Here is a 25,526-nt window from a genome sequence, read left to right as displayed (position 1 = left end):
TTGGACATGATGACCCTTGAGGTTCCTTCCAACTCTAACTTTCTATGATTGTATGATATACTGTATGAAGCCTCTCTCAGATTCATCCAAATGACAGACGTTTGGGTAAAACACTTCCTTTTTATCTTGGCTTCATCTGGCAATATAAGGCAATGTTCCCATGATGTGTTTTTGGTGAGATTTCTACACTTTGTATTTTTGAAAAATTGCACGTAACCTAATTTTATGGGTGCAGAAATGGTGCAGAATGTCTGCAACATCAAAAGCTCTTTGTGGAAATGTAGCCTAAAAGCATGGAAGCCTCTAAGGCTGTGTGCCCAAGATGGGTTTTTGACTCACCAAAAACATAGTGTCTTACAAAGTTTCAGCAAAGTGGCTGGAATTTATAGAAACCTCATGCGCTCAGTGCTTCAAATCCTCAACATGTCAATTTCTCTTGTGTCTTCGTTGAGTTTTATTTGCAGATTGTGGGTAAGAAAACCCACATGCACTCTTAGTGTGTTTTCGCGGTGTATATGCATCAAAAAAGCATGTAATCCACACATGACTATATTAATAAAGTTTTGTCAAAGCAAAATAATAAAAAGTATTAAAAACAAAACAGCTTTATTTAAAACATGACATACCAACAAGAGGCCAAAAACACAGCATCAAAAATGCTGTAAAAACGCCCTCAAAAACACAATGAAAAAATGCAAGTAACCTAATTTACTTACTAGGTGCAGAAAATCTGCAACATCAAAAACTCCCGAAAATCTCATGGTGGGAACATAGCCTAAAACAAAGGAACACTTGCTTTCTTAGGTCATCAGGCCTTGTTATCTATTCTCTGTTGAGCCTCACAACCAAACTGGTTCCCATGTAAAAAGTCTTGAGTTCTACATTATGATCCGTCTGCTGAATGAGCACACATGTATAAACTTTCACTGCTAACTACAGTTTTTTTAAATGTACAAAGGCTCGGACACTGAGGATTTACTACTCTAGTGAAAGTCACTGCACATGTTTTATGGTATTTCATAGATGTCTTATACTTAATTCAGTAAATAACCATTAAATCCCCTATTTAAAAATATATTGCCCCGGAACAGTATAATCTTTGACAAAAAGAAGATATATTAAGATATAACATTCCTGATATTGCATGGATTGTCACTAATATGATAAACTAACTCCTTACTAATCTAGACCTCATGTGCATATCATAATGAAGAAACAAAGGAGTCAGACGATGCATGAAAAGGTTTTTACTCATCACTGACAAAGAAGGTTTTGTCTTAAAATGTTGCTATACAATAACATTCTACAGTTTGATTATGCAGTGCAGCTAACTAGTTTTACATATAGGCTTTAAAGAACAAAATTATAGGGAATTTGTTACCAGGTTTTTGCTACACCATCTGAGAGCAGCATAATGTAGGGTTGAGAACCTGATGTATCGATGTGTCACTTATTGAGCCACTGCCTGAAGTTTTGATAAAATCACTGTTTTACCTGCTGCAGGACTAGTAGTTTTAGGAATGCTGAGCTCTGTATAAACCCGCCCACATTATTGATTGGCAGCTTTCTGTGTACACTGTGCATAGGCAGAAAGCTGCCAATCATTGGTGGCAGCGGGGTTATACAGAACTCATTAATATATGTGCTCAACGGCGGTTTCAACAAAATGACAATAACAAGCCCATAAGTAACACATTGCTGGAATCAGAGTCTTTGTATCAACTTTATGATCCTCCTAGATTGGTTGGCAAAAGTCTGGTGATTAATTCCTTTTATATGCGAGTGAAGTAAGAAAATGGACATTCAAAATAGTTTTAGAGATCATTTCTAAAATTCAATATGTCCGGTGTTAATAAAGCCTTGCGTTTAGCAACCTTTCAATTTTATTCCGCCTAGTGAAGGTCCATTCACATTTGAAATATTCAGTTTTAGTCGTAGCTGTGACTGAAAAAGTATTTCATATGTCTGAACAGAGTTGTTCTGTAATGTATTCTGTAATGCTGTAGATAAGCCCGCGATGTATCCTGAAAGATGAGAAAAAGAGGTTAGATTATATTCACCTGGGCGGGCGGTCCGATGCGATGGGTGTCGCGGTCTGGTCGGACCAGAACAGAACCGGGACCGCCCCTGGGTGAGTATAATCTAACCTCTTTTTCTTATCTTTCATGATACATCATTAGATGAAGGTGCATAACATCTACAGGTGTGGGTCTGGGGTACGGTACCAGAATCACTGACATAATAAGGAGAAGGTTCAATTGAACTAATTCTCCTGACTGAATTTTCACTTAACTTTCAGAAACCCAGGATTTTCAGCACTGTCGTCGGTAGCAAAAGCAAATGAAAGGCCCAAACCTCCAACAGCTATTACCTTTCATTACATTGATTTTGGACAAATAAAATGTAGCCTCCCAGCCCAACTTATAAAGTAGCCGGGCGTAATGGGGGGTGGTAATGCAAAAGAGCAAAAATAGGTGTTTAGGGTATCGGGCATCATTTCGGGCTTGTTCAGTAGAGCATACTATGGATGTATGCGATCTGAATAAAAATCGAACAGCACTCTGACCAATCCAATGTAGTTCGATAGGGCTGTTCAGATTATAATTTTTTCATATGCAGAAAAAGTGCAGCATGCATTATTCTGTTCTTTATCGGAATCTCCCATTCAAGTCTATTGGTGCGGAAAATAAATACAAAAAATCACATCCCATACACTATTAAACTAGGAAACTGTATTTCATCTTGTACATTTTAAAATGTTGATGTATGAATACAAATTCCACACAAATGTCACACGGACATAAAATATGACTTACGGATAACAATACGGATGAAAATCATCCAAGTTTTCTGGATGAATATTGGACGATTTTTCATATGCTCATTTTACCCCACACAGGCCTAAGAAAAACTGCTAAAAATAGAGAAAAAATGAAGATAATATAAAACAGCATGGTGGACACCGGGTCTACGTGTTTTGAGCCCTGCACATAGACCCAGTGTCCAACATACTATTTTATATTATCTTCATTTTGTTCTTTATTTTTAGCCTCATCCAAATAAATGTGATGTTTTATACATAAAAACATTTTTTTTTTGCTGTGTCTGGATTTTTCCACTAATTCTTCCATGATTTCAGCTCAGGAGCCAGCCTGATCCTTCCATGCACCTCGCCTTGCTCAATATATCTTGTACACTGGAGAGCTTATGCTAAGAAAAACTGCACCTAACAGAAATTGTACTTTGAAAGATAAAGGATCGCATTCCTAAGGTAGGAGTAGCGTGAGTAGTTAAAGTTACAAAGCTTAGAAATAATTCATTAATATCTGTGTATTATAAATCTGATTGCTTTCTCTTCAAAGTTCTCGCTGCGTACACACATTTTTATGTTTACTATTTCTGCCCATCCATATATCATCATGAAGTGATAATTTTTAGACTTGTTGTTATTGGAGATTTGTTTAAATGATCTCTTCTTCTACTAATCTGTGTTAGTACAATGAGTTCATAAAAACTGAATGAGAAAAGAAAGAATAAAGAATAAAAAAAAAAATTCAGTTTATAGTACATCAAATAAAGTGTAATTGTGAGCCCTATGGGGTCAACTCTGCCAATAAATTAGACAGAGCAATGAACCCTTAGCAGGCAAATGTTCACCACTGGACATAACATCAGTTAAGCCACTTCAATAGAACATTTTGTTTTAGGAGGAATTATTGTATAGCCTTGAAAGAGTTTTAGTCATCAAGTTAGTCATTATGGTTATTATTTAGCCACTGGACTGTTGTCATAAAGGGAACGGAAACATGGTTATTAAATGTGCTACTGAAGAGAAGACATAAAGTTGGCACAATCGTCAGTTCTTATGAGCACCTTCAAAACCAGAGGTTGGATTGATGTGACATCTGCCATGTAAGCCGGAAAGAAAAAGGGTTCATCTTATCTGAGCACTGGTGTCACGATATTCCCCCAAGACATGTTTTATCATCATTTAATAAACTCTCCAGGGACAGCAGCTGCTGACCAGACACAGTGGGATACCAGGGGATCGTTTGATTTTGGTTGTACTCACTTGTACTCCACAAAAGTTTTTTATCTGCTTCAAGTATTCATGCACTTCCTCTGGGTGGATTAATTTGTGTGAATTATAATAACACCACTGATTTGTCTGCTGACCTCAGGATCTAATTAATATCATCGGCACTTCTATAGAATCATGAGATGCTCTTAGTGGTCAACCTAGTATTAGTTCTTATCAAAGTTCTAGTACAGTTCTGTTTTATTCTTTTGTATGAACGTTTGACAGTTTAAAGTGAACCTGTCAGCAGGCATTGTCATGTTGGCGTTGTTACACTTATTAAAATGAGACCTGGGGAGAAGAAATCTGCCTTGTAGTTCTTGTGTAATCAGTGTTAGACGTTTTCAGTTAATGAGGCTCGTGCTCCAGGGCAGGACTGTAGGCAGAGTCTTATCTATCTGCCAAAAGCCAGAAAAACAAAGTAGAGACCTGCCCACGGGCCGCCCCGAAGCACAAACATCTTCCTCATCATAGAGACAGACCTTTCATGCTTTGGGTCGGCCTGTGGGCAGGTCTCTTTTTGGTTTTTCTAGCTTGGAGCAGGATCCTGCCTACAGTCCCACCCTGGAGCAGTGGCATCACATTAACTGAAAACTTCTAACACTGATTACACAAGAACTACAAGGCAGATTTCTTCACCCCAGGTATCATTTTAATCAGTATAACAGTGCCAACCTGATACTGCCTGTAGTTTAGTTAACATAATCCTGCTGACAGATTCACTTTAACAAACAGCTTCACCAAGTTGCTACATTATTATGGAGAGAAGAAACTCTCAATTCAACAGGTAGTTGTAACTAGTATTCTCTTTGAAATGTTGCAAAATGTCAGCGCATAAAATTTTGTGACATTGGCATTTTTATGCCAATAACAACTACCTTGAAGAAGCTCCTCCATTAAATTTAATATAATGTACACCAAAAAGTGCCATGAAACCAAAAGTGTGCACCAGTCCCTAGCTGGAGCAACATTTCTGGCAAGGTGTACGTGAGTTGCAAGATGTGCCAAATTTATTTAAGGTAATCTGTTGGCATTAAATCTGAGGACAGCATGATGTAGCAGTTGAGACACTGAATTTAGCAATGTGTGATTTATCAGGCTGTGTGCTATACACTTACAATGAAGGTTTTATCACTAGGAGACTAGCATTGTTCTGATTATAGTGCACATGAGCCCTGGTCCAACCACTCCTGTCCTCTGATAAGCAGCTCACTGTCAATAGACAATGTACATAGAAAGCTATGGTGTGGACGGGGGCAGCTTTCTCAACTCTGCTGCCTTCTACATATAAAAACTCACATTGTGTCACAACTGCTGCACCCAGTAAACTAAGTGACACATTGCTGGAATCAGGGTCTCCTACAGGGTTTTCCTGCATTATGATGATCTCAGATGTGGTACCAATAACCTGGTGACAGATTCCCTTTAAAAGGAATGTGCCTCTTAATGAATTTGGTACATCTTTTGCCAGTGCTGCCTCCATTAAGACTGGCATACACAACTTCAGTCTTAATGAATTGGGGTCAAAATCCTTTTTAAAACATAGACTGTTTCTTGCTTTGGAAATACAATAGCTCAAAGCTGTAATAGGAGCTCATCTATGGGGTCAACCTAGTAGTTCGTCACAAACATATGTTGGTGAAAGTAAGTTCAGCATGCTGTATTTCCCTATATTCAATCCTTTGAACCAGTTTTTCCCCTCTTCTCAGTGAAATACATACAGTATGCATGACAGATTTTTACTATAAAAATGGTTGTACCGAGGATTGGGGCTCCACATCTCCAGTTTAAATGGAGCAGTCAGTGGTCTCAAGAGATCACTATTACTCTACACAAATATTCAAGGAATTGATGAAGAAAGTAGAATTAAGAAATCAAAGTCAACCGTTTTTGTCCGTCCCATAGACTATGGGATGCATTACGATATATTGAGGACTATGAGGAGTGCATTATACTATATGGAGGGCTATAAAGCGTGTATTATACTAAATGATTATGGTTGCACTATTCTTTATGGAGGACTATGGGTAGTACATTGTACTATATGGAGGACCATGGGGAGTGCATTATACTATGTGGAGAACTAAGGGGGGTGCATTATACTATATGAAGAATTATGGGGTGCACTATAATATATGAGGGACTATACGGTCCATTATACTAAATGGAGGACCATGGGTAGTGCATTATATAATATAGAGGACTATAGAGTGCATTATACTATATTGAGGACTATGGGGTGCATTATACTATATGAAAGACTATGAGGTGCATTATACTATATGGAAGGCAATATGGGGGCAATTATAATATTTGGAGGGCTATCTGGGGGCCATTATAGTATTTGTACGGCTATATTGGAGACTTTATACTTAATAGAGGGCTATGTGGGGGCGATTTATCTGTTTGGAGGGCTAGTGGGGGCCATTATATAGTGCGGTGAGGTGAGAGGCCTTTATGCTGAATTTAGTCCAATAATACTGCATGGAGGGCTGGGTGGGGGCCACAGTTACAGGATCATACTGTGTTGAGGTCACCATACTTTGCCAGGGGAGTTGACATAGGGTACAGTAGGGTAATCATACACTGCATTTGCAGGGTACTGTGGAGGAATTCACTGTGTGGATGTCATACAGTGATTGTGGGGCACTTTTGCTGACATCATACTTTATGGGTGCAATGAAAAGGCTTCAATAGGAGTAACATTACTTTGCAAAGGCTGCAAAGTTGTGAGATATGCTCTTCTCTTACCCCGTCAATTAGAACATCTGCTATTGGGCCCCATTGTTTTTATGTATGCCCCTGTCGTCACTAGCTACCCATTTTAAAGAAATCAAAAGATCTAAGGATTCTCCTTGTTACTCAGGGGTGGACATACCATTGGTGCCACCTCTATAGCTACACAGAGGCCCAAGAGATAAGGGAGCCACTTCTAACTCCAAAGCAGCAGGAATTTTGCATTATGATGAGCTACTGGACTTCAAAAAGCCCATATATTGTTCTTGCACATGGTCTCTCTTCTGTCTATGTTCACCCTTGTTACTAAATATTCTTCTCTTATCTTCAACTGACTTGCACATAAGAACAAAAAGATAAAAAGGGGAATATCCTGTTTTGTATTGATACTGCCAATATTGGTTGACTCTGCTGAAACCTGACTGATATTACATTGAGAATGACCTTAGTCACTAGGCTATATGCAGACTAAACCGCTAGTAATACATGTAGTTGGATGTATACGCCAGCTTCATGCTACCACAGAGAACACATCATGTACCCTTATCACTTTCAGGAGAGTCCCATTTCTCAAACAAAATGTAAAGTTTAAGAGTTCAAGTTCTACATAAATAAGCTGTACCCTCCACCTACTCTCAATGCTGACCCATAGCCCTACATAGAAAGAATTTAATAAAATGACGATAAGTTGTTTATTTTGTAATATGAATACTATGGATCATTTACATGTTATAAATATTTAACGTTCTGCTAATTGAGTCTCCATCTTATAGGAAAGGAATTAAGTCAAAACAAACCAAAAAAATAAATAAATTATATAAGAGCTTTAACCCCTTCATGACCCAGCCTATTTTGACCTTAATGACCTGGCCGTTTCTTGCAATTCTGACCAGTGTCCCTTTATGAGGTAATAACTCAGGAACGCTTCAACGGATCCTAGCGGTTCTGAGATTGTTTTTTCGTGACATATTGGGCTTCATGTTAGTGGTAAATTTAGGTCAATAAATTCTGCGTTTATTTGTGATAAAAACGGAAATTTGGCGAAAATTTTGAAAATTTCGCAATTTTCACATTTTGAATTTTTATTCTGTTAAACCAGAGAGTTATGTGACACAAAATAGTTAATAAATAACATTTCCCACATGTCTACTTTACACCAGCACAATTTTGGAAACAACATTTTTTTTTGCTAGGAAGTTATAAGAGTTAAAATTTGACCAGCGATTTCTCATTTTTACAACGAAATTTACAAAACCATTTTTTTTAGGGACCACCTCACATTTGAAGTCAGTTTGAGGGGTCTATATGGATGAAAATACCCAAAAGTGACACCATTCTAAAAAATGCACCCCTCAAGGTGCTCAAAACCACATTCAAGAAGTTTTTTAACCCTTCAGGTGCTTCACAGCAGCAGAAGCAACATGGAAGGAAAAAATGAACATTTAACTTTTTAGTCACAAAAATTATCTTTTAGCAACATTTTTTTTATTTTCCCAATGGTACAAGGAGAAACTGAACCACGAAAGTTGTTGTCCAATTTGTCCTGAGTACGCTGATACCTCATATGTGGGGGTAAACCACTGTTTGGGCGCACGGCAGGGCTTGGAAGGGAAGGAGCGCCATTTGACTTTTTGAATGAAAAATTGGCTCCACTCTTTAGCGGACACCATGTCACGTTTGGAGAGCCCCCGTGTGCCTAAAAATTGGAGCTCCCCCACACGTGACCCCATTTTGGAAACTAGACGCCCCAAGGAACTTATCTAGATGCATAGTGAGAACTTTGAACCCCCGGGGGCTTCACAAATTGATCCGTAAAAATGAAAAAGTACTTTTTTTTCACAAAAAAATTCTTTTAGCCTCAATTTTTTTCATTTTCACATGGGCAACAGGATAAAATGGATCCTAAAATTTGTTGGGCAATTTCTCATGAGTACACCGATACCTCACATGTGGAGGTAAACCACTGTTTGGGCACATGGTAAGGTTCGGAAGGGAAGGAGCGCCATTTGACTCTTTGAATGAAAAATTATCTCCATTGTTAGCGGACACCATGTCGTGTTTGGAGAGCCCCCGTGTGCCTAAACATTGGAGCTCCCCCACAAATAACCCCATTTTGGAAACTAGACCCCCCAAGGAACTTATCTAGATGCATATTGAGCACTTTAAACCCTCAGGTGCTTCACAAATTGATCTGTAAAAATGAAAAAGTACTTTTTTTTTCACAAAAAAATTCTTTTCGCCTCAGTTTTTCATTTTCACATGGGCAATAGGATAAAATGAATCCTAAAATTTGTTGGGCAATTTCTCCCGAGTACGCCGATACCTCATATGTGGGGGTAAACCACTGTTTGGGCACACGGCAGGGCTCGGAAGGGAAGGCGCGCCATTTGACTTTTTGAATGGAAAATTAGCTCCAATTGTTAGCGGACACCATGTCGCGTTTAGAGAGCCCCTGTGTGCCTATGCATTGGAGCTCCCCCACAAGTGACCCCATTTTGGAAACTAGACCCCCCAAGGAACTTATCTAGATGCATATTGAGCACTTTAAACCCCCAGGTGCTTCACAGAAGTTTATAATGCAGAGCCATGAAAATAAAAAATAATTTTTCTTTCCTCAAAAATGATTTTTAGCCTGGAATTTCCTATTTTGCCAAGGGTAATAGGAGAAATTGGACCGCAAATGTTGTTGTCCAGTTTGTCCTGAGTACGCTGATACCCCATATGTGGGGGTAAACCACTGTTTGGGCGCACGGCAGGGCTCGGAAGGGAAGGCACGCCAATTGGCTTTTTAAATGGAAAATTAGCTCCAATCATTAGCGGACACCATGTCACGTTTGGAGAGCCCCTGTGTGCCTAAACATTGGAGATCCCCCACATATGACCCCATTTTGGAAACTAGACCCCCAAAGGAACTAATCTAGATGTGTGGTGAGGACTTTGAACTTCCAAGTGCTTCACAGAAGTTTATAACGCAGAGCCATGAAAATAAAATAAAAATTTTATTTTCTCTAAAATGATTTTTTAGCCTGCAATTTATTATTTTCCCAAGGGTAACAGGAGAAATTTGACCCCAAAAGTTGTTGTACAGTTTCTCCTGAGTACGCTGATACCCCATATGTGGGGGTAAACCACAGTTTGGGCACATGTCGGGGCTCGGAAGTCAAGTAGTGACATTTTGAAATGCAGACTTTGATGGAATGCTCTGCGGGCGTTACGTTGCGTTTGCAGAGCCCCTGATGTGGCTAAACAGTAGAAACCCCCCACAAGTGACCCCATTTTAGAAACTAGACCCCGAAAGGAACTTATCTAGATGTGAGGTGAGCACTTTGAACCCCCAAGTGCTTCACAGAAGTTTATAACACAGAGCAGTGAAAATAATAAATACGTTTTCTTTCCTCAAAAATAATTTTTTAGCCCAGAATTTTTTATTTTCCCAAGGGTTACAGGAGAAATTGGACCCCAAAAGTTGTTGTCCAGTTTCTCCTGAGTACGCTGATACCCCATATGTGGGGGTAAACCACTGTTTGGGCACACGTCGGGGCTCAGAAGGGAAGTAGTGACTTTTGAAATGCAGACTTTGATGGAATGGTCTGCGGGCGTCACGTTGCGTTTGCAGAGCCCCTGGTGTGCCTAAACAGTAGAAACCCCCCACAAGTGACCCCATTTTGGAAACTAGACCCCCCAAGGAACTTATCTAGATATGTGGTGAGCACTTTGAACCCCCAAGTGCTTCACAGACGTTTACAACGCAGAGCCGTGAAAATAAAAAATCATTTTTCTTTCCTCAAAAATGATGTTTTAGCAAGCAATTTTTTATTTTCTCAAGGGTAACAGGAGAAATTGGACCCCAGTAATTGTTGCCCAGTTTGTCCTGAGTACGCTGATACCCCATATGTGGGGGTAAACCACTGTTTGGGCACATGTCAGGGCTCGGAAGTCAAGTAGTGACGTTTTGAAATGCAGACTTTGATGGAATGGTCTGCGGGCGTCACGTTGCGTTTGCAGAGCCCCTGGTGTGCCTAAACAGTAGAAACCCCCCACAAGTGACCCCATTTTGGAAACTAGACCCCCCCAAGGAACTTATCTAGATATGTGGTGAGCACTTTGAACCCCCAAGTGCTTCACAGACGTTTACAACGCAGAGCCGTGAAAATAAAAAATCATTTTACTTTCCTCAAAAATGATGTTTTAGCAAGCAATTTTTTATTTTCTCAAGGGTAACAGGAGAAATTGGACCCCAGTAATTGTTGCCCAGTTTGTCCTGAGTACACTGATACCCCATATGTGGGGGTAAACCACTGTTTGGGCACACGTCGGGGCTCGGAAGGGAAGGAGCACCATTTGACTTTTTGAATAAAAGATTGGCTGGAATCAATGGTGGCGCCATGTTGCGTTTGGAGACCCCCTGATGTGCCTAAACAGTGGAAACCCCTCAATTCTAACGCCAACACACCCCTAACCCTTATCCCAACTGTAGCCGTAACCCTAACCACAACCCTAACCGCAACACACCCCTAACCACAACCCTAACCCCAACACACCCCTAACCCTAACCACAACCCTAATTCCAACCCAACCCTAACCCTAAGGCTATGTACCCACGTTGCGGATTCGTGTGAGATTTTTCCGCACCATTTTTGAAAAATCCGCGGGTAAAAGGCACTGCGTTTTACCTGCGGATTTACTGCGGATTTCACCTGCGGATTCCTATTGAGGAATAGGTGTAAAACGCTGCGGAATCCGCACACAGAATTGACATGCTGCGGAAAATACAACGCAGCGTTTCCGTGCGGTATTTTCCGCACCATGGGCACAGCGGATTTGGTTTTCCATAGGTTTACATGGTACTGTAAACCTGATGGAACACTGCTGCGGATCCGTAGCGGCCAATCCGCTGCGGATCCGCAGCCAAATCCGCACCGTGTGCACATAGCCTAATTCTAAAGGTATGTGCACACGCTTTGGAAAACGCTGCGGATCCGCAGCAGTTTCCCATGAGTTTACATTTCAATGTAAACCTATGGGAAACAAAAATCGCTGTACACATGCTGCGGAAAAACTGCACGGAAACGCAGCGGTTTACATTCCGCAGCATGTCACTTCTTTCTGCGGATTCCACAGCGGTTTTACAACTGCTCCAATAGAAAATCGCAGTTGTAAAACCGCAGTGAAATGCGCAGAAAAACCGCGGTAAATCTGCCATAAATCCGCAGCGGTTTAGCACTGCGGATTTATCAAATCCGCTGCAGAAAAATCCGCAGAGGACCAGAATACGTGTGCACATACCGAAACCCTAACCCTAACCCTACCCTTAACCCTACCCCTAACCCTAACCCTACCCCTAACCCTAACCCTACCCCTACCCCTAACCCTACCCCTACCCCTAACCCTAACCCTACCCCTACCCCTAACCCTACCCCTAACCCTAACCCTAACCCTAGTTCTAACTCCAACCTTAGTGAAAAAAAAAAAAATTCTTTATTTTATTATTGTCCCTATCTATGGGGGACAAATGGGGGGGGTCATTTACTGTTTTTTTATTTTGACCACTGTGATAGATTATATCACAGTGATCAAAATTCACATTGGAACGAATCTGCCGGCCGGCAGATTCGGCGGGCGCACTGCGCATGCGCCCGCCATTTTGGAACATGGCGGCGCTCGGGGAAGAAGACTGACGGACCTCGCCAGGATCGGTAAGTATAAGGGGGGGAGATCAGGGCACAGGGGGGGGAGATCGGGGCACGGGGGGGCGTCGGAGCACGGGGGGGGAGGGATCGGAGCATGGGGGAGAGTGATCGGTGTGCGGGCGGGTGGATCGGTGTGCAGGGGGGGGGGATCGGTGTGCAGGGGGGGTGGTTCGGAGCACGGGGGGGGATCGGAGTGCGGGGGGGTTTGATTGGAGCACGGGGGGGTGTGATTGGAGCACGGGGGAGCGGACAGGAGGACGGGGGAGCGGAGCACAGGACGGAGGGGAGCGGACCACCGATCGGGGGGCTGGGGGGGCGATCGGAGGGGTGGGGTGGGGGCACATTAGTATTTCCAGCCATGGCCGATGATATTGCAGCATCGGCCATGGCTGGATTGTAATATTTCACCATTTTTTTAGGTGAAATATTACAAATCGCTCTGATTGGCAGTTTCACTTTCAACAGCCAATCAGAGCGATCGTAGCCACGAGGGGGTGAAGCCACCCCCCCTGGGCTAAACTACCACTCCCCCTGTCCCTGCAGATCGGGTGAAATGGGAGTTAACCCTTTCACCCGGCCTGCAGGGACGCGATCTTTCTGTGACACAGCATATGCGTCACAGGTCGGATTGGCACCGACTTTCATGACGCATACGCTGTGTCACAGGTCGGGAAGGGGTTAATACTAGCATAGCTCAATGGTTAACACTGAGTTCAAATGCCACCAAGGACAACATCTGCAAGGAGTCTGTATGTTCTTCCCATGTGTGCGTGGGTTTCCTCCCACACTCCAAAGACATACTGATAGGGAATCTAGATTGTGAGCCCCAATGGGTACAGTGCCAATAATGTCTGTAAAGTGCTGCCGGATATGATGATGCTATGTAAGCGAGAAAAATAAGTATCTGTTAGATCAGCCTGACTAGTGACAATTGTTTGTGTGTAACAAAAAAAAGAAACATTTTGAAAAAAGAAAAATTAGAAATTCTTTGTGTGTAATCCCAGCTTAATTCTGCAGTACAACATATAGGGGTGGAATAAAGCGTGGATCTATCTTGTATATATGTACTCCACACATTTTTCCAGCGCAGCTACAGGCCAGTGAGCTGTATTACAACACAGTAAAAAGAATGAGGGAATATATGAAACTTACTTTTTGGATGCATGCTTGGTAGTTGTCGCTTTCATAGAAATGCTCCAGACACTGGCTGTTTTTCTCTGCACCACTGTCGAAGTAGTCATTAATCATCTTTATAGACATGGCACACAGAGCAGATCTATTGGTGGCTTCAGCAGAGTCCGTATTACTCTGTGCAAACACAGCATATAGAATATCTTCAGTTTCATTGAAGCCCAATTCTTTTGCCAGGGTACGGCCCGCTTTACTTACATATGCAGCTTGTAATATATTGAAATACTCACTGTCGGCCAATCGCTTTCTGCGTTTTTCTGTATAAAAGCAAACTATGGGCATCTCAATATAAGAGCGCAGCTCTGGGTCTGCAGAACAGAATCTTATAATTCTAGTGTGATAGGCTGGAGAATTAATTGATTCTCTTTGTACTGTTAAAAAATAAATGAAATTTCCACTTTCAAATGTATGAATATATCGGACTGGATATGAATCTCTGAACTGTGGGAGGACATCCAAGTAGGAATGATCCGTGAGGAACTCAAAGCCATCTTGTGTCTCCTTTTGTCTTCTGACTGACAAGGAATGAATATTGGATTGTGACTTCGATACAGTGTTACCTACATAGAACTTGACAAATCTGTCCTTTACGGTCACCAGGATTTTGCTTCCTAGCTCACTGACAACACAATCAGGACAGGTGCCCGTGATGTTTTTAACCGGAGTAGAATACAGGCAATGAACATCAGTCGATATGTCCCAGGGTTTCTCAGAGTCGAGCATGTGTCGTTGACATGTTCCTTGGTTTACACTTCCACAACTTATAAGCTGATCGTCATAGAAGTCTTCAAAAAGTAGTGCCACATTGACATTGTCTTTCCAGGTGCTGTTCAATGAAGGCACCTCTTTCAGACATCCTTCACATGGTGACCCACAGCCTCCATGGTCAAGCACAGGTCCAGTTTTATACTCCGAAACCTTCACGAGGTTTTCATTGAGCACATAGATTTTATTTACTGCCCCCACATACACATAGCCTTTGTGCTGCAGAACATTTTGTATCGGTGTTTCAGTGGTGAAGGACTTAAAGTTGTATTTTAGATCCAGATTCATCTCTGACATCTGGGTTGCATCTTCACATTGTTCCAGGCTATATTGCAGTAATCCAAAGACAATTATTAGTATTGAGGTAGCAGGGACATTTCTTATCATCTTGAAGTAATGTACCTGGGTGAAGAAAAGCAAAAGTTGAAGGAAGGTGAACAAACAGCAAAAAAAATGAGCAAATGTCTAGAAGGCAAAAGGAGGAAAACGAATGAAGTTTTCCTTGAGATTTAACACAGCAATATACAGTAACTGGCCTTAACTCAATATTAAACAATAGTAGCCTTGTCTCATGTGGTTTCAGATCTAATTTTACCCCTACACTGACTAGGTTTACAGAGCTCACACTTTTCTTTTATCCTAAATTACTATGTTGCGGTTTGATGTGGCTTAGACTGGTGAGCAATGTGACATTTTATACTCTATAAGGAGTTGGGCTGTGGCTTTACACAAGTACGAGAGTCGCAAACATTATGTGACATCATGTTGTTCTAGTTCTTGTGTAAAAATTAATCAGAAGTCAGAAGATGTTTGCTAAGACAATGATCGTGAAAAACATATACTCATTCCTTGATGAGCCACCCTCACGCTTCCACTGAAAATATCCTTCAGACAGTACGCTGGATAGGAGAAATCAGACAACTGAATACTGTAGGACAAGTAGAGTCATTCAGTCACCTCGTGTCTTATAGCAAAGCATCCTGGCATCTGATTGGCCAACAGCGTTTATGTTCCCCATGCAATACACTTCAGCTGGATGTGCTTATGAGGACACGCATTCAGCTGAAATAAGCACTGAAGTAGGCAGGCCTCCCCCTCACACTCGCCCGGTTGTGGTCGCACCCTCTGTGACTGTAATCGTTACGCCCCTGAATACTTTAGTTCATGCACAGGAACAGTCAAATTTTCTTTTAATAAAGCCACAGTGCTTGTTTAGGCTTCTTTCACACAGTTGTGATACCAATCAAATTCCTCACTATATCCAAGGGATCCCTTCCAAACTATCAATAAGACTACTGGAGGAAAAAAGGAGCACTGATCCAATATGTAAAAATTCAATACAAATAGTTTATTTAATCATAACATACATACATAAACTATGGATAACATTATATAGAGGGACATAGCACAAAAACCAAATATTACACTAAGGACATCACTAATACCATGTCAAGACTGGATGGACTACAAAATATTAACTCCCTGGGTGAAAGCAATATATCTATAAAGTATCAATGAGTGTTTACCATAAGTGCTCACCAATCTAAAAATGTCCATCCATCAATATAATGACAAAATTTGACCAAATATAGCAGGCTGTCTAACTGGCCACATACCCATTACTGCATAACATAAATAGATCCGTAGACAGCCTATATTGCCCTATATAGACATGACAAATTACATGCGGGCAAGCAATATATCAAACTATACCTGTGAACATGATGTCAATGACGCCCGTGCAATAAACGCCTCGACGCGCGTTTCGCTGTCAAACACAGCTTCGTCGGGAGTTGTTTGGCGTCAGTCTGCTCCGACATAGTGATGGATCGACGGATCCGTCACAATTGTTGAGAAAACGGTTCTAACGGATCCGTTTTTTTGACGGATCCGTTACTTGGGGGTTGTCAGGGAAAAGTATCTACTTTTTGGAGCATGCACAATTGGAAAAGCGGATTGGGACGTGATGGATCCGTCGCGAACCGCCATTTCGGCGTAGACAAAAAACGTTATAATGTCCGTCAATGTCTAGATGACGTCCGCCAAATCTCGACGGACCCGTCACATGGCGGATGGAACGTACGACCATCCGCCACAATCCGTCACTAATGTACGTCTATGGGAAAATAGCGGATCCACAAAAAAAAAATGGCGGATCCGCTATTTGAGAAAAATGGCGGTTTTAGACTGACGCCAAAAGACTGAAGTGTGAAAGAGGCCTTAGCTGTTTGTTTCTTCTGTTGTGCAGGGGACTGAATTATACCAATGTGTAGCATAATCTCAAAGCAGCACTGCCATCCATTTCTGTTCAAGATCATGGGGGTTCCCACTGGTAGAGCCCTGATGAAACAGCAGCATTCCCCATCAATTCCTTAAAAGTTTATAGGCTGTTTAGCCGGAGACTGTTGTCAATAGGTGGTCTTACCCATTAATGTATGTCAAACTTTACAACTCGCAACCATGTATATCGGTATCCCGATTGTCCTTCAACTGCAGATGCTGAGGGTGTGGCTGGGGTGGAAAGTATTGGGGTTTTTGGATTTCAACATGCCTGATTCTTTTGATTGACTATGCTTGCTTATATACTGTGGCACTTTACAGATATCATCACCACTGTCCCCCAGCAAGGCAAAGCAATAATAATAACAACCACTGAGCCGCCGTGCTGCCATGCTGCCCATAAATCAGTATAGACAATCTACCAGCACAGTTGCCTGGCAGTGGCCCATTCCCTTTTCCATATTCAAAACACAATGGATGCATAAAAATAATTCTTAGAAAGATACTTGGAAAAACTCAATGGCATGACTCCCAAAGATGTAATGATACCTGATAAATGTGATGCTAAAAGCAGTAACAAATTACGGTACTAAAATTAAAATAAAAAGTTGAACAATAAGATTTGGATTTGTACTAGATAATGGTTTAATTTAACACATAGTTTTCCTGCTTTTAAAAACTGTTTCCATTTTCATCAATTTCTGGCGAAGTTTGTCAACTAGTGTCCAAGGAGAAAAGGAACATATGCTACATACTTTCCTATTCATAAGGGCTGGGCCACACCATTAAACCATACCCTAAAATGTGAGCTCCTCTTTTTATACTAATTACCCCAAGTACTCCATTTTTTTCTTTTCTCAATTTTTGGCCTTTTGACCACATTCAAAACACATGCATGTTAGGCAATAGCAATCTAAATTTTGTCTAGCTTAAACAGACTCTGTCATCACAGAATGACTGTGCAAACCAAGTACAGGCACTTGGTGCCCCATGGTGGGGCCGATCATTCATATACACCTTCCCAACTGCTTGATTTCTAACTATGTCCGTCCTCCTCTGGTGCTAGAAAGCCAGATCTGTCAAAGAAGAGGTGGGGGTGCAGATCGAGGGAAAACAAGTAGGAGAGAAGGTGCATTTACATGATTGGACACACCTCTGTTCGCTGACTTGCAGGACTTACCAGTTTGAACAGTCATTTTGTGCTGACAAGAGTCCCTTTAAGTATGGGTACCGTCACACAGTGGCATTTTGATCGCTACGACGGCACGATTTGTGACGTTCCAGCGATATATCCGTGACGTTCCAGCGATCTCGCTGTGTCTGACACGCTCCTGCGATCAGGGACCCTGCTGAGAATCGTACGTCGTAGCAGATCGTTTGAAACTTTCTTTCGTCGTTTAGTGTCCCGCTGTGGCGGCATGATCGCATGGTGTAACAAAGGTGTGCACGATATTGTATACGATGTGCGCATAGTAACCAATGGCTTCTACATCGCACATACGTCATGAAATTATCGCTCCAGCGTCGTACATTGCAAAGTGTGACAGCAGTCTACGATGCTGGAGCGATATTGTTACGATGCTGGAGCGTCACGGATCGTGCCGTCGTAGCGATCAAAATGCCACTGTGTGACGGTACCCTATGGTTCACAGGTAATAGGCTTCCAAACCATAAACAATCATTAAGAGTCTAAGTGATGTGTTTACTGCCCAAAACTCTGATATGCAGACATTATTTGCATTCACCATGAACTTCAACATGATGACAATTACAGTCATAATTATCGATACAGGTTTCCCAAGTTTCAAAAAATGAAGCGCCTTTACATGTTTTTAGGAATAGGTAAAAAAATTGCCCTATTTTTCCAAACTGTCCAGGAATTTCGGAATTGTTGGCCAACATGCCGCAGACCGAGAAATGCAGCAGTCCTGTTGCAAAGCTCTTACCATTTAAAGGGAACCTGTCACATTAAAAAAAAAGCTATCAACCTGCAGATATGGGTTAATCTACAGATTAATAGGATTTTAAACCTGCCCAGTACTTAGAGACCCCCTGCCAGGAGGAAATTAACGTTACTTTTTAAGGCATGAGTCCGGATTCAGTCACAGGTGCAGCTCTAAGTGCAGGTGCCATGCAGGTTCAGAATGCTATCAACCTACAGATTAATCCCATAACTTCAGATTAAAAGCGTTTTTTTTCATATCAGGCTCCCTTTAAAGGGGTTAGTCAATTCACACCACGATATCATGATAATGCTATTTAAATAGTTCCCCAATATATCAGCTTTTTTCAGGAAGCTTTTTCTGGGCTGTTTTGAAGATCAAACTAACAGTGGATTAGAAAAAGAGAAATGTCTTTCCTGTATACAACCACCTTCCCTTACAATCCCCTTCTAGCATTACCTTTAAAACTACATGAAAACAGCATTGCATATTCCTTGCACAATTTGACTAGTGATTTGTAAAGTGGTAGAAATACATATGTTCTAAATTTGTGTCATGCCTCGGTTTGTCGATATGATTCAGTCACCTCTTTTCCTTGGTTGGTTCTTCTGTCTGCTGAGTTATTGCCCTTCTCTTCCCTGTTCTTATGGATGGTTCCTTTTGCCTTTATTTTTCCTTTCTGGGTTTGCTCCTCTTCAGGTGTTTCCCATTGTCCCATTTTGGTTGCCCTATTACAGTTTAGGGTGTGCTATATATATTCCCTTCACTATACTTCCTTGCTGGCTATATGTCTAAGTGGATTAGTGCTAAGGAGTGCCAGCTCTTGAGTAAATGGATTTTCCCTGTGTTTCTGCTGTGTGTTTGTTTGTCTGCCTTCCCAGTACCTTTCCTTTCTGCCTTTCAGCTAGGTTGGTTGGAGATTATTCTTCTTTCATTTATTATTCTCCTCAGTTCTCCCTATTTCCCCTCTATGCACGTGCTTTAAGTTTCCTCACCCTGGGTCCTCGTATCCAGCATCGGATCCTCCAGTGGGCCCTGGCAGGCACTGCATTGCAGCAGTACACTTACTGTTCACACAGAACGATATGCTGCTGAGAATGATTATTTTAAAGCAAGTTTAAAAATCATTGCACCCAAGAAATGAAAGGTTTGCTAATATGTCAGGTGATTAATGGATTTTTTGGACAGGTCGATAGTTGGGAACAATACTTTCTATGAATGCTTGAATTCTCATTCCCCAATTATCAGCTTGACAAGATGTGAGATAAAGACAAGGGCAGACTCTGCTGTTAGTACCACTTATGCATGGTGGGTCAAAAGATTTCCTCTGGTGAGCCCAAAATAGTCCACTCCGACGCTGCTTGTATCCCTCTGCACACTTTCCCTCTCCTGGTTAGCTGAGCACAGAGGCCCCTCTCTGGTTCCTCAGTAGGTACAAGACACCCCTCAATGGCCTTTTAAGAAGCCAGGTCCAAGGTGTTGTTTTTTCAGTTGTGAGACTAGGGATTGTCTAGTACAGACAGATTGTACAGGGAGCAGTAGGGTGTGGGTGCGGCTTCTCTGCATTGTAGACTTTAGTATTCCGTTATCCATGTATGAGTGAGTTACATGCCTAACATTTTGCGTACTAACATGAACTAAGAGATACATAGCACTTCTTGTCCTTTCGTGTGACCTTGTCGGTAACATGACCATATCATAAAGCTAACAGTAGTGCGTTTTCCTGCAATTGATTAATGATAGCAGTGTTTACTACAAGTAATTAATGACACATGGGTTAACATCAATTGTTGGCAATGGAGTTTGTGAGTTCAGGTGTAAGTTGTACGCAGGCTCTCACCAGAAATGTATTTTTCTACAACATCAGAAGTAATTCTAGGATAATCAGCTGATCAAATAGCTATTTTACAGGAAGACTGATGCATTATGGGAATGCGCTTTATCCCTTCTGATTGAATGTTTTTGCATTGAAAGAATATTTTTGCAGTTTTGCATTGAACTTGGTATTTTGATGTCAGTTGTATATACTAACATTGATAGGTAAGAAGTCTTGTTTTCTTTCCCTAAGGCTAGAGGGCTTGTGGTTCTGATGTAGCTATGTATATGTAACCTAAACCTGCAGATAAGAGTGTACATTTTCTCCCAAGGCCATGCAGACTGAAGTACACAGAATTTAAAAGAATATCTGTCACTTTGATGATCTGCACAAATTTCTCCTTATTTTTGTCCTCCTGAACTTTCCCAGGACAAGCTAAAAATGGGATTCCTTGTGAAATTGATCTATTCTGAACAGGTGTCTCATCGTCGCAGTAAATCCGGATCTTCCCTCTCATTACCTTTCAAGTCTGAGTATAGTTTATAAGGCAGAGAGATGAAGGTTACAGGTCACAAATACATCAATGGAAGAGAATGGTTGTCATTGAGGGCAGAGGAGAGAACAGTACTATTGTACACATATCTTAATGGGAATCTGTCACTTAATTTTGGCCCTATAAACTGCGGCCACCGCCATCAGGGGCTTATCTACAGCATTCTGTAATAATGTAGATAAGCCCCTGATGTAACCTGAAAGATGAGAAAAAGAGGTTAGATTATACTCACCCAGGGGCGGTCCTGGTTCGGCTCGGGTCCGATGGGCGTCGCAGTTCCAGGTCCGGCGCTACCCATCTTCATGCGATGTCGTCATCCTCCTTGCTTCTGTTGCTGGGCCTCTCTGACCTTTCAAGATGCCTGCGCACTGCAGTACTTTGCTCTGCCCTCAACAGGGCAGATAAAGTACGCCTGCGCCGGAGCCGCAGCAGGAAGCAAAGAAGAGGACGTCATCGTATGAAGATAGGAGGCACCGGACCCAGACAGCGATGCCCATCGGACCGGACCGCCCCTGGGTGAGTATAATATAACGTCTTTTTCTCATCTTTCAGGTTGCATCGGGGTCTTATCTACAGCATTACAGAATGCTGTAGATAAGCCCCTGATGGCGGTGGCTGCAGTTTATAGGGCTAAAATTAGGAGACAGATTCCCTTTAAAGTACCACTCCAGTGGAGTTTTTTTGTTACAGTGATAAGCTGCCGTCACACTAGCAGTACTTGGTCAGTATTTTACATCAGTATTTGTAAGCCAAAACCAGGAGTGGAGCAAATAGAGCAAAAAGTATAATAGAAACATATGCACCACTTCTGTTTTTATCACCCACTCCTGGTTTTGGCTTACAAATACTGATGTAAAATACTGGCCAAATACTACTAGTGTGACGGCAGCCTTAAAGTGGTGATAGTAATGTAAGGCCTCTGCACTTAATCTCATACTTAACCATCTGGCGTTTTCTGATGTCTAATGCCTGATCTGGTTTATCTAGAGGCAGTTTGTAACCTGCCGGTCATTGAATGCAGACATTGAGAGCTTGTAAGCATTACCAATGACTTTTGGACAGTCAGATTTGCAGACACAAGATAACGGCGCTGGATCGGAGCGATGCCGGGAAGAGCAGAAGATGGCGAGTGGTAAGTATAATATTAGGTGCAGGAATCTTTCATTAGTAGCACCACTCCAGTACTGCAATAAAAAATAACGCTGGAGTGGTGCTTTACGTTACAGAGGTCCTCTTGAATGAAATTGGTAGGTTTGGTCAATATTTAATGTGTGTGGCCAGCTTTAGGCCTTATTTAGATGTCTGTGAATCGCGTATGTGTTCTATCTGTGGTTTTCACGAATAGCACATTTACACACTGTATTTAGCTGTTCACACCTTGTGTCCGCAAAAAAAAAAATTCGAGGACGTGTCAGTTTTTAATCCCTGTCACGGATGAAAATTACCCATACAAGTCTATGGCTCAGTGAAAATCATGGACGGCACTTGGAAGATATCAGTGTGTTGTCCCTGATTAACCCTGTAAGGTATAGGACAAGCTGTGTAATATATTTTTTCAGAATGAAAATCACTGATGGTAAAACTGACACACAAGGACCAAACACTGAACTCTGATCCAAATCACTGATGATCAGCAGTCCCTGTGTTCAATGACGTCTGAATGAGGCCTTACATATATCTACAGGCTGGTGGAGACTTCTTCGGAAGATCCTGGGAAGAATGCAGAGCTTATCCACACAGTCTACTACGGGGCTGTAATGCTGCATGCACTCTTTTAGGCATCGATGCCTTGCTTATGCGATGTACATGATGTCTAATGCTAGATTTTTAGATAAACGGCATCTAGAATACTGCAACTTCAGATCATTGTGCAATTAGGTGTAAATTTCTCCCAAGATTTATTTGAGTATGATATTATACAAATATGTTTGCTTAAGTAATAATCTGGCAAAGAGCATGAGTGTTAGGTAACTCCCTCTCAGCTTCAAGGCAGTCTATCCACCGATGCCGTGTGCCAAGCTTTATGCTTTTATGCCTTTATTGGTTTCACACTAACCAATGTCAGTTGTGCTCCATATTTGCTATCCAAAGTTCCTGTAACTGGATGTCCTTGTTTGCTTAGCTTACTACTGGGTAGATAGATAGTTGCTTTGTGGGGAAGCTAAAGTTTAAACGGAACGTCTCGACAAAGATGTTTTTATTTTAAATGCCTCTGCATTTACCAGCACGATCCAGCAGATAATGCCGAGGTATTGAATCACATTTGTCTGCATAGTCTGAATACTTCCATAATACTGTGCTGTAAAAAGATATCATGTGATATTTTGATAAATCCCATTAAAGCATTTTTGGGCTGCAGTGGTAATGTTCAACAGATGACCGCCTCAGCCAATCACTGGTGTTGGATTGTTGGATGTCAGACATCCAAGTGCTGTCCGATTTTCCCGGACTGTCAGAAAGGAGGTGGAGAAACGTTTTTTCTCCATGTACGAGAAAAACTGGTAACACTTGGACCACACTCATCAAACTCTGATCAAAGTCTGATCGAAATAATCGGGCCCTTTTTCTCATACGTGAGAACATTGGATGTCTGAAAGAGCCCTTAATTTTATACCTCAGTCTTTACTATTTCATGCAGGTCGGAAAAATCTCCAGGTGACAGCTACAGCTGATGGGTGCAATGCCAATGATAGCATCCAAAAATAATGTCACCGCAGTGAAGCCATTCCCTAAAGTATCCTAGGTAGAGGCCACCAATTATAGAGTGCTTGTTTGAATAAAAGAAAAAAAAAAACATAAAAAAACCGCTTAATAATACTAATAAAAATTCATGGCACTTTGCACACGTGAAGCAAAGAAACTGCATGAAGGAAATTCTTTTTCTAGGAGAATGAGTGATTTTCCATACATTTTGGAAGATTACTTTGTGGAAGATGAAGCACTATCATATCTGACAGTGAACTCCACTAAAGGGATGTCCCATCTGGGACATTTATGGCACATTGAAAGGATACACCGTAAAGGTTCAAAAGATGCAGATCCCACTGGTCTTGGCAATTTTTGGCGGTCCCAATAAACTAATAGAATCGTGCAAGAGCAGCCACCTCTCCATTCCACTCCAGATGGGGCCCTGTTCTCAACACAGGTGTCGTCCCATTAGTGGGATCCTGCATCTGTCAGACATTTGTGGCATATCCTCTCAATTTGAGCATCCCTTACATTTATTGACAAGTGGTCTTACAATCAGCTTTAGTATGTACTGTCAGCTTTGTATTGCTGTTTCTTTATAGCTCTATTTGCTGTCGAGTTTATTTACCTGCTGCTGTTTTTTCAATTACTGAGCAAAATAAATATAAATCATCTTTCAAACTTGTTGAGGAGCGAGAATAATAGCTTGGCAGACAGACAATTAACATCTTCAATAATCTGAAAAGAGGCAAAGTGATTCATCACGGTAACGTGCTCATTGAAATTCCTCCACTCTCCATTGTGTTGTATGCAGCAGTCTGTCTTCTCAATTGATCTAAAGAGAAGCTCGGGTGAAATGCTTTATGACGATACGAAACACCGAGCAGCGTACACACTGACTCATGTTCAGATGGGTAGCAAGTATTATCTACTTTTAACAGCTTGCAAATAGAAACATCTTTTCTTGTATTAATTGAAGCCTGCAGGTATTATCAGGCTGAGCAAATAGGTATCATAATAATAATGATCGCTCCAAAGTGCTCCGCATCAGCAGATTCAGAGGACAGAGGCTCATAACCAGCTATTGCTAAATGATGCCAATTGTTATAGGCACCCCTCACTAATTATACTATATGATGTAGGTGTTACTGCAGGGAACACAATGGGCACCATTCATCAAAGTGGTGTAAAAGCTTTGAAACGATATAAAATTTAGAATTAAGGTGCAACTTAGAGTTGGGCCATATTTCTGAGACTTTTGACGTTTTAACACCAGTTTCTCGCAGTGCCAACAAAATTGGCAAATCTAGGGCTGGATGGGGATGTGGAGACCGCTGTTAGTCAAATTCATGACGGGATGGTGGTGTGGAAACCGCCTCTAATTCATGATGAGGAGCGGCCTTAGCTACAAATCTTACTGCAGCAGGGGCTAGAGTATGATTTGTGGCGAGGCACACACATAGCTGTATGTTGCTAGTCTGGTGCTCCTGATTCAAGAAGAGAAACAAAATTCACCGCACTCTGTATGGATCAAATGCAAAAGGTGCCGAAATTTATTAACATAAACTAGGAGCGTAACAGAATATTGCAGTATATGCGATTAACAACGTTTCGGCTCAACCAGAGCCTTTATCACGTATCGCTGTGGAAAGAAAAATACGCAAAGAAACAAACAAAAATAAATAACATAAATAAAATAACATAATAAAATAAAATAACAATGATAAGTCGTCCTTGAGATCAAGAGACATAAGTCCACCAACAGACATATGCGGGTGTCTGGAGA

At 41.5% G+C, this 25,526-nt stretch overlaps 1 protein-coding gene across 1 annotated transcript in view; it reads right to left on the bottom strand.

The window, feature by feature from the left end:
- Positions 1-25,526, bottom strand: part of MET (MET proto-oncogene, receptor tyrosine kinase) — a 200,333-nt gene that overhangs the window by 145,001 nt on the left and 29,806 nt on the right. The window contains exon 2 of the mRNA XM_069764843.1: positions 13,657-14,862. Within this exon, the coding sequence (XP_069620944.1) occupies positions 13,657-14,847 (1,191 nt within the window). The 5' untranslated portion in view covers positions 14,848-14,862. The remainder of the gene's footprint in view (positions 1-13,656; positions 14,863-25,526) is intronic.

The sequence above is a fragment of the Ranitomeya imitator genome, chromosome 4 (genome assembly GCF_032444005.1).
Source record: "Ranitomeya imitator isolate aRanImi1 chromosome 4, aRanImi1.pri, whole genome shotgun sequence".
NCBI classification, from domain to species: Eukaryota; Metazoa; Chordata; class Amphibia; order Anura; family Dendrobatidae; genus Ranitomeya; species Ranitomeya imitator.
Note: the sequence above shows the minus strand (reverse complement) of the source record. Positions and strands in the feature narration are given on the sequence as shown.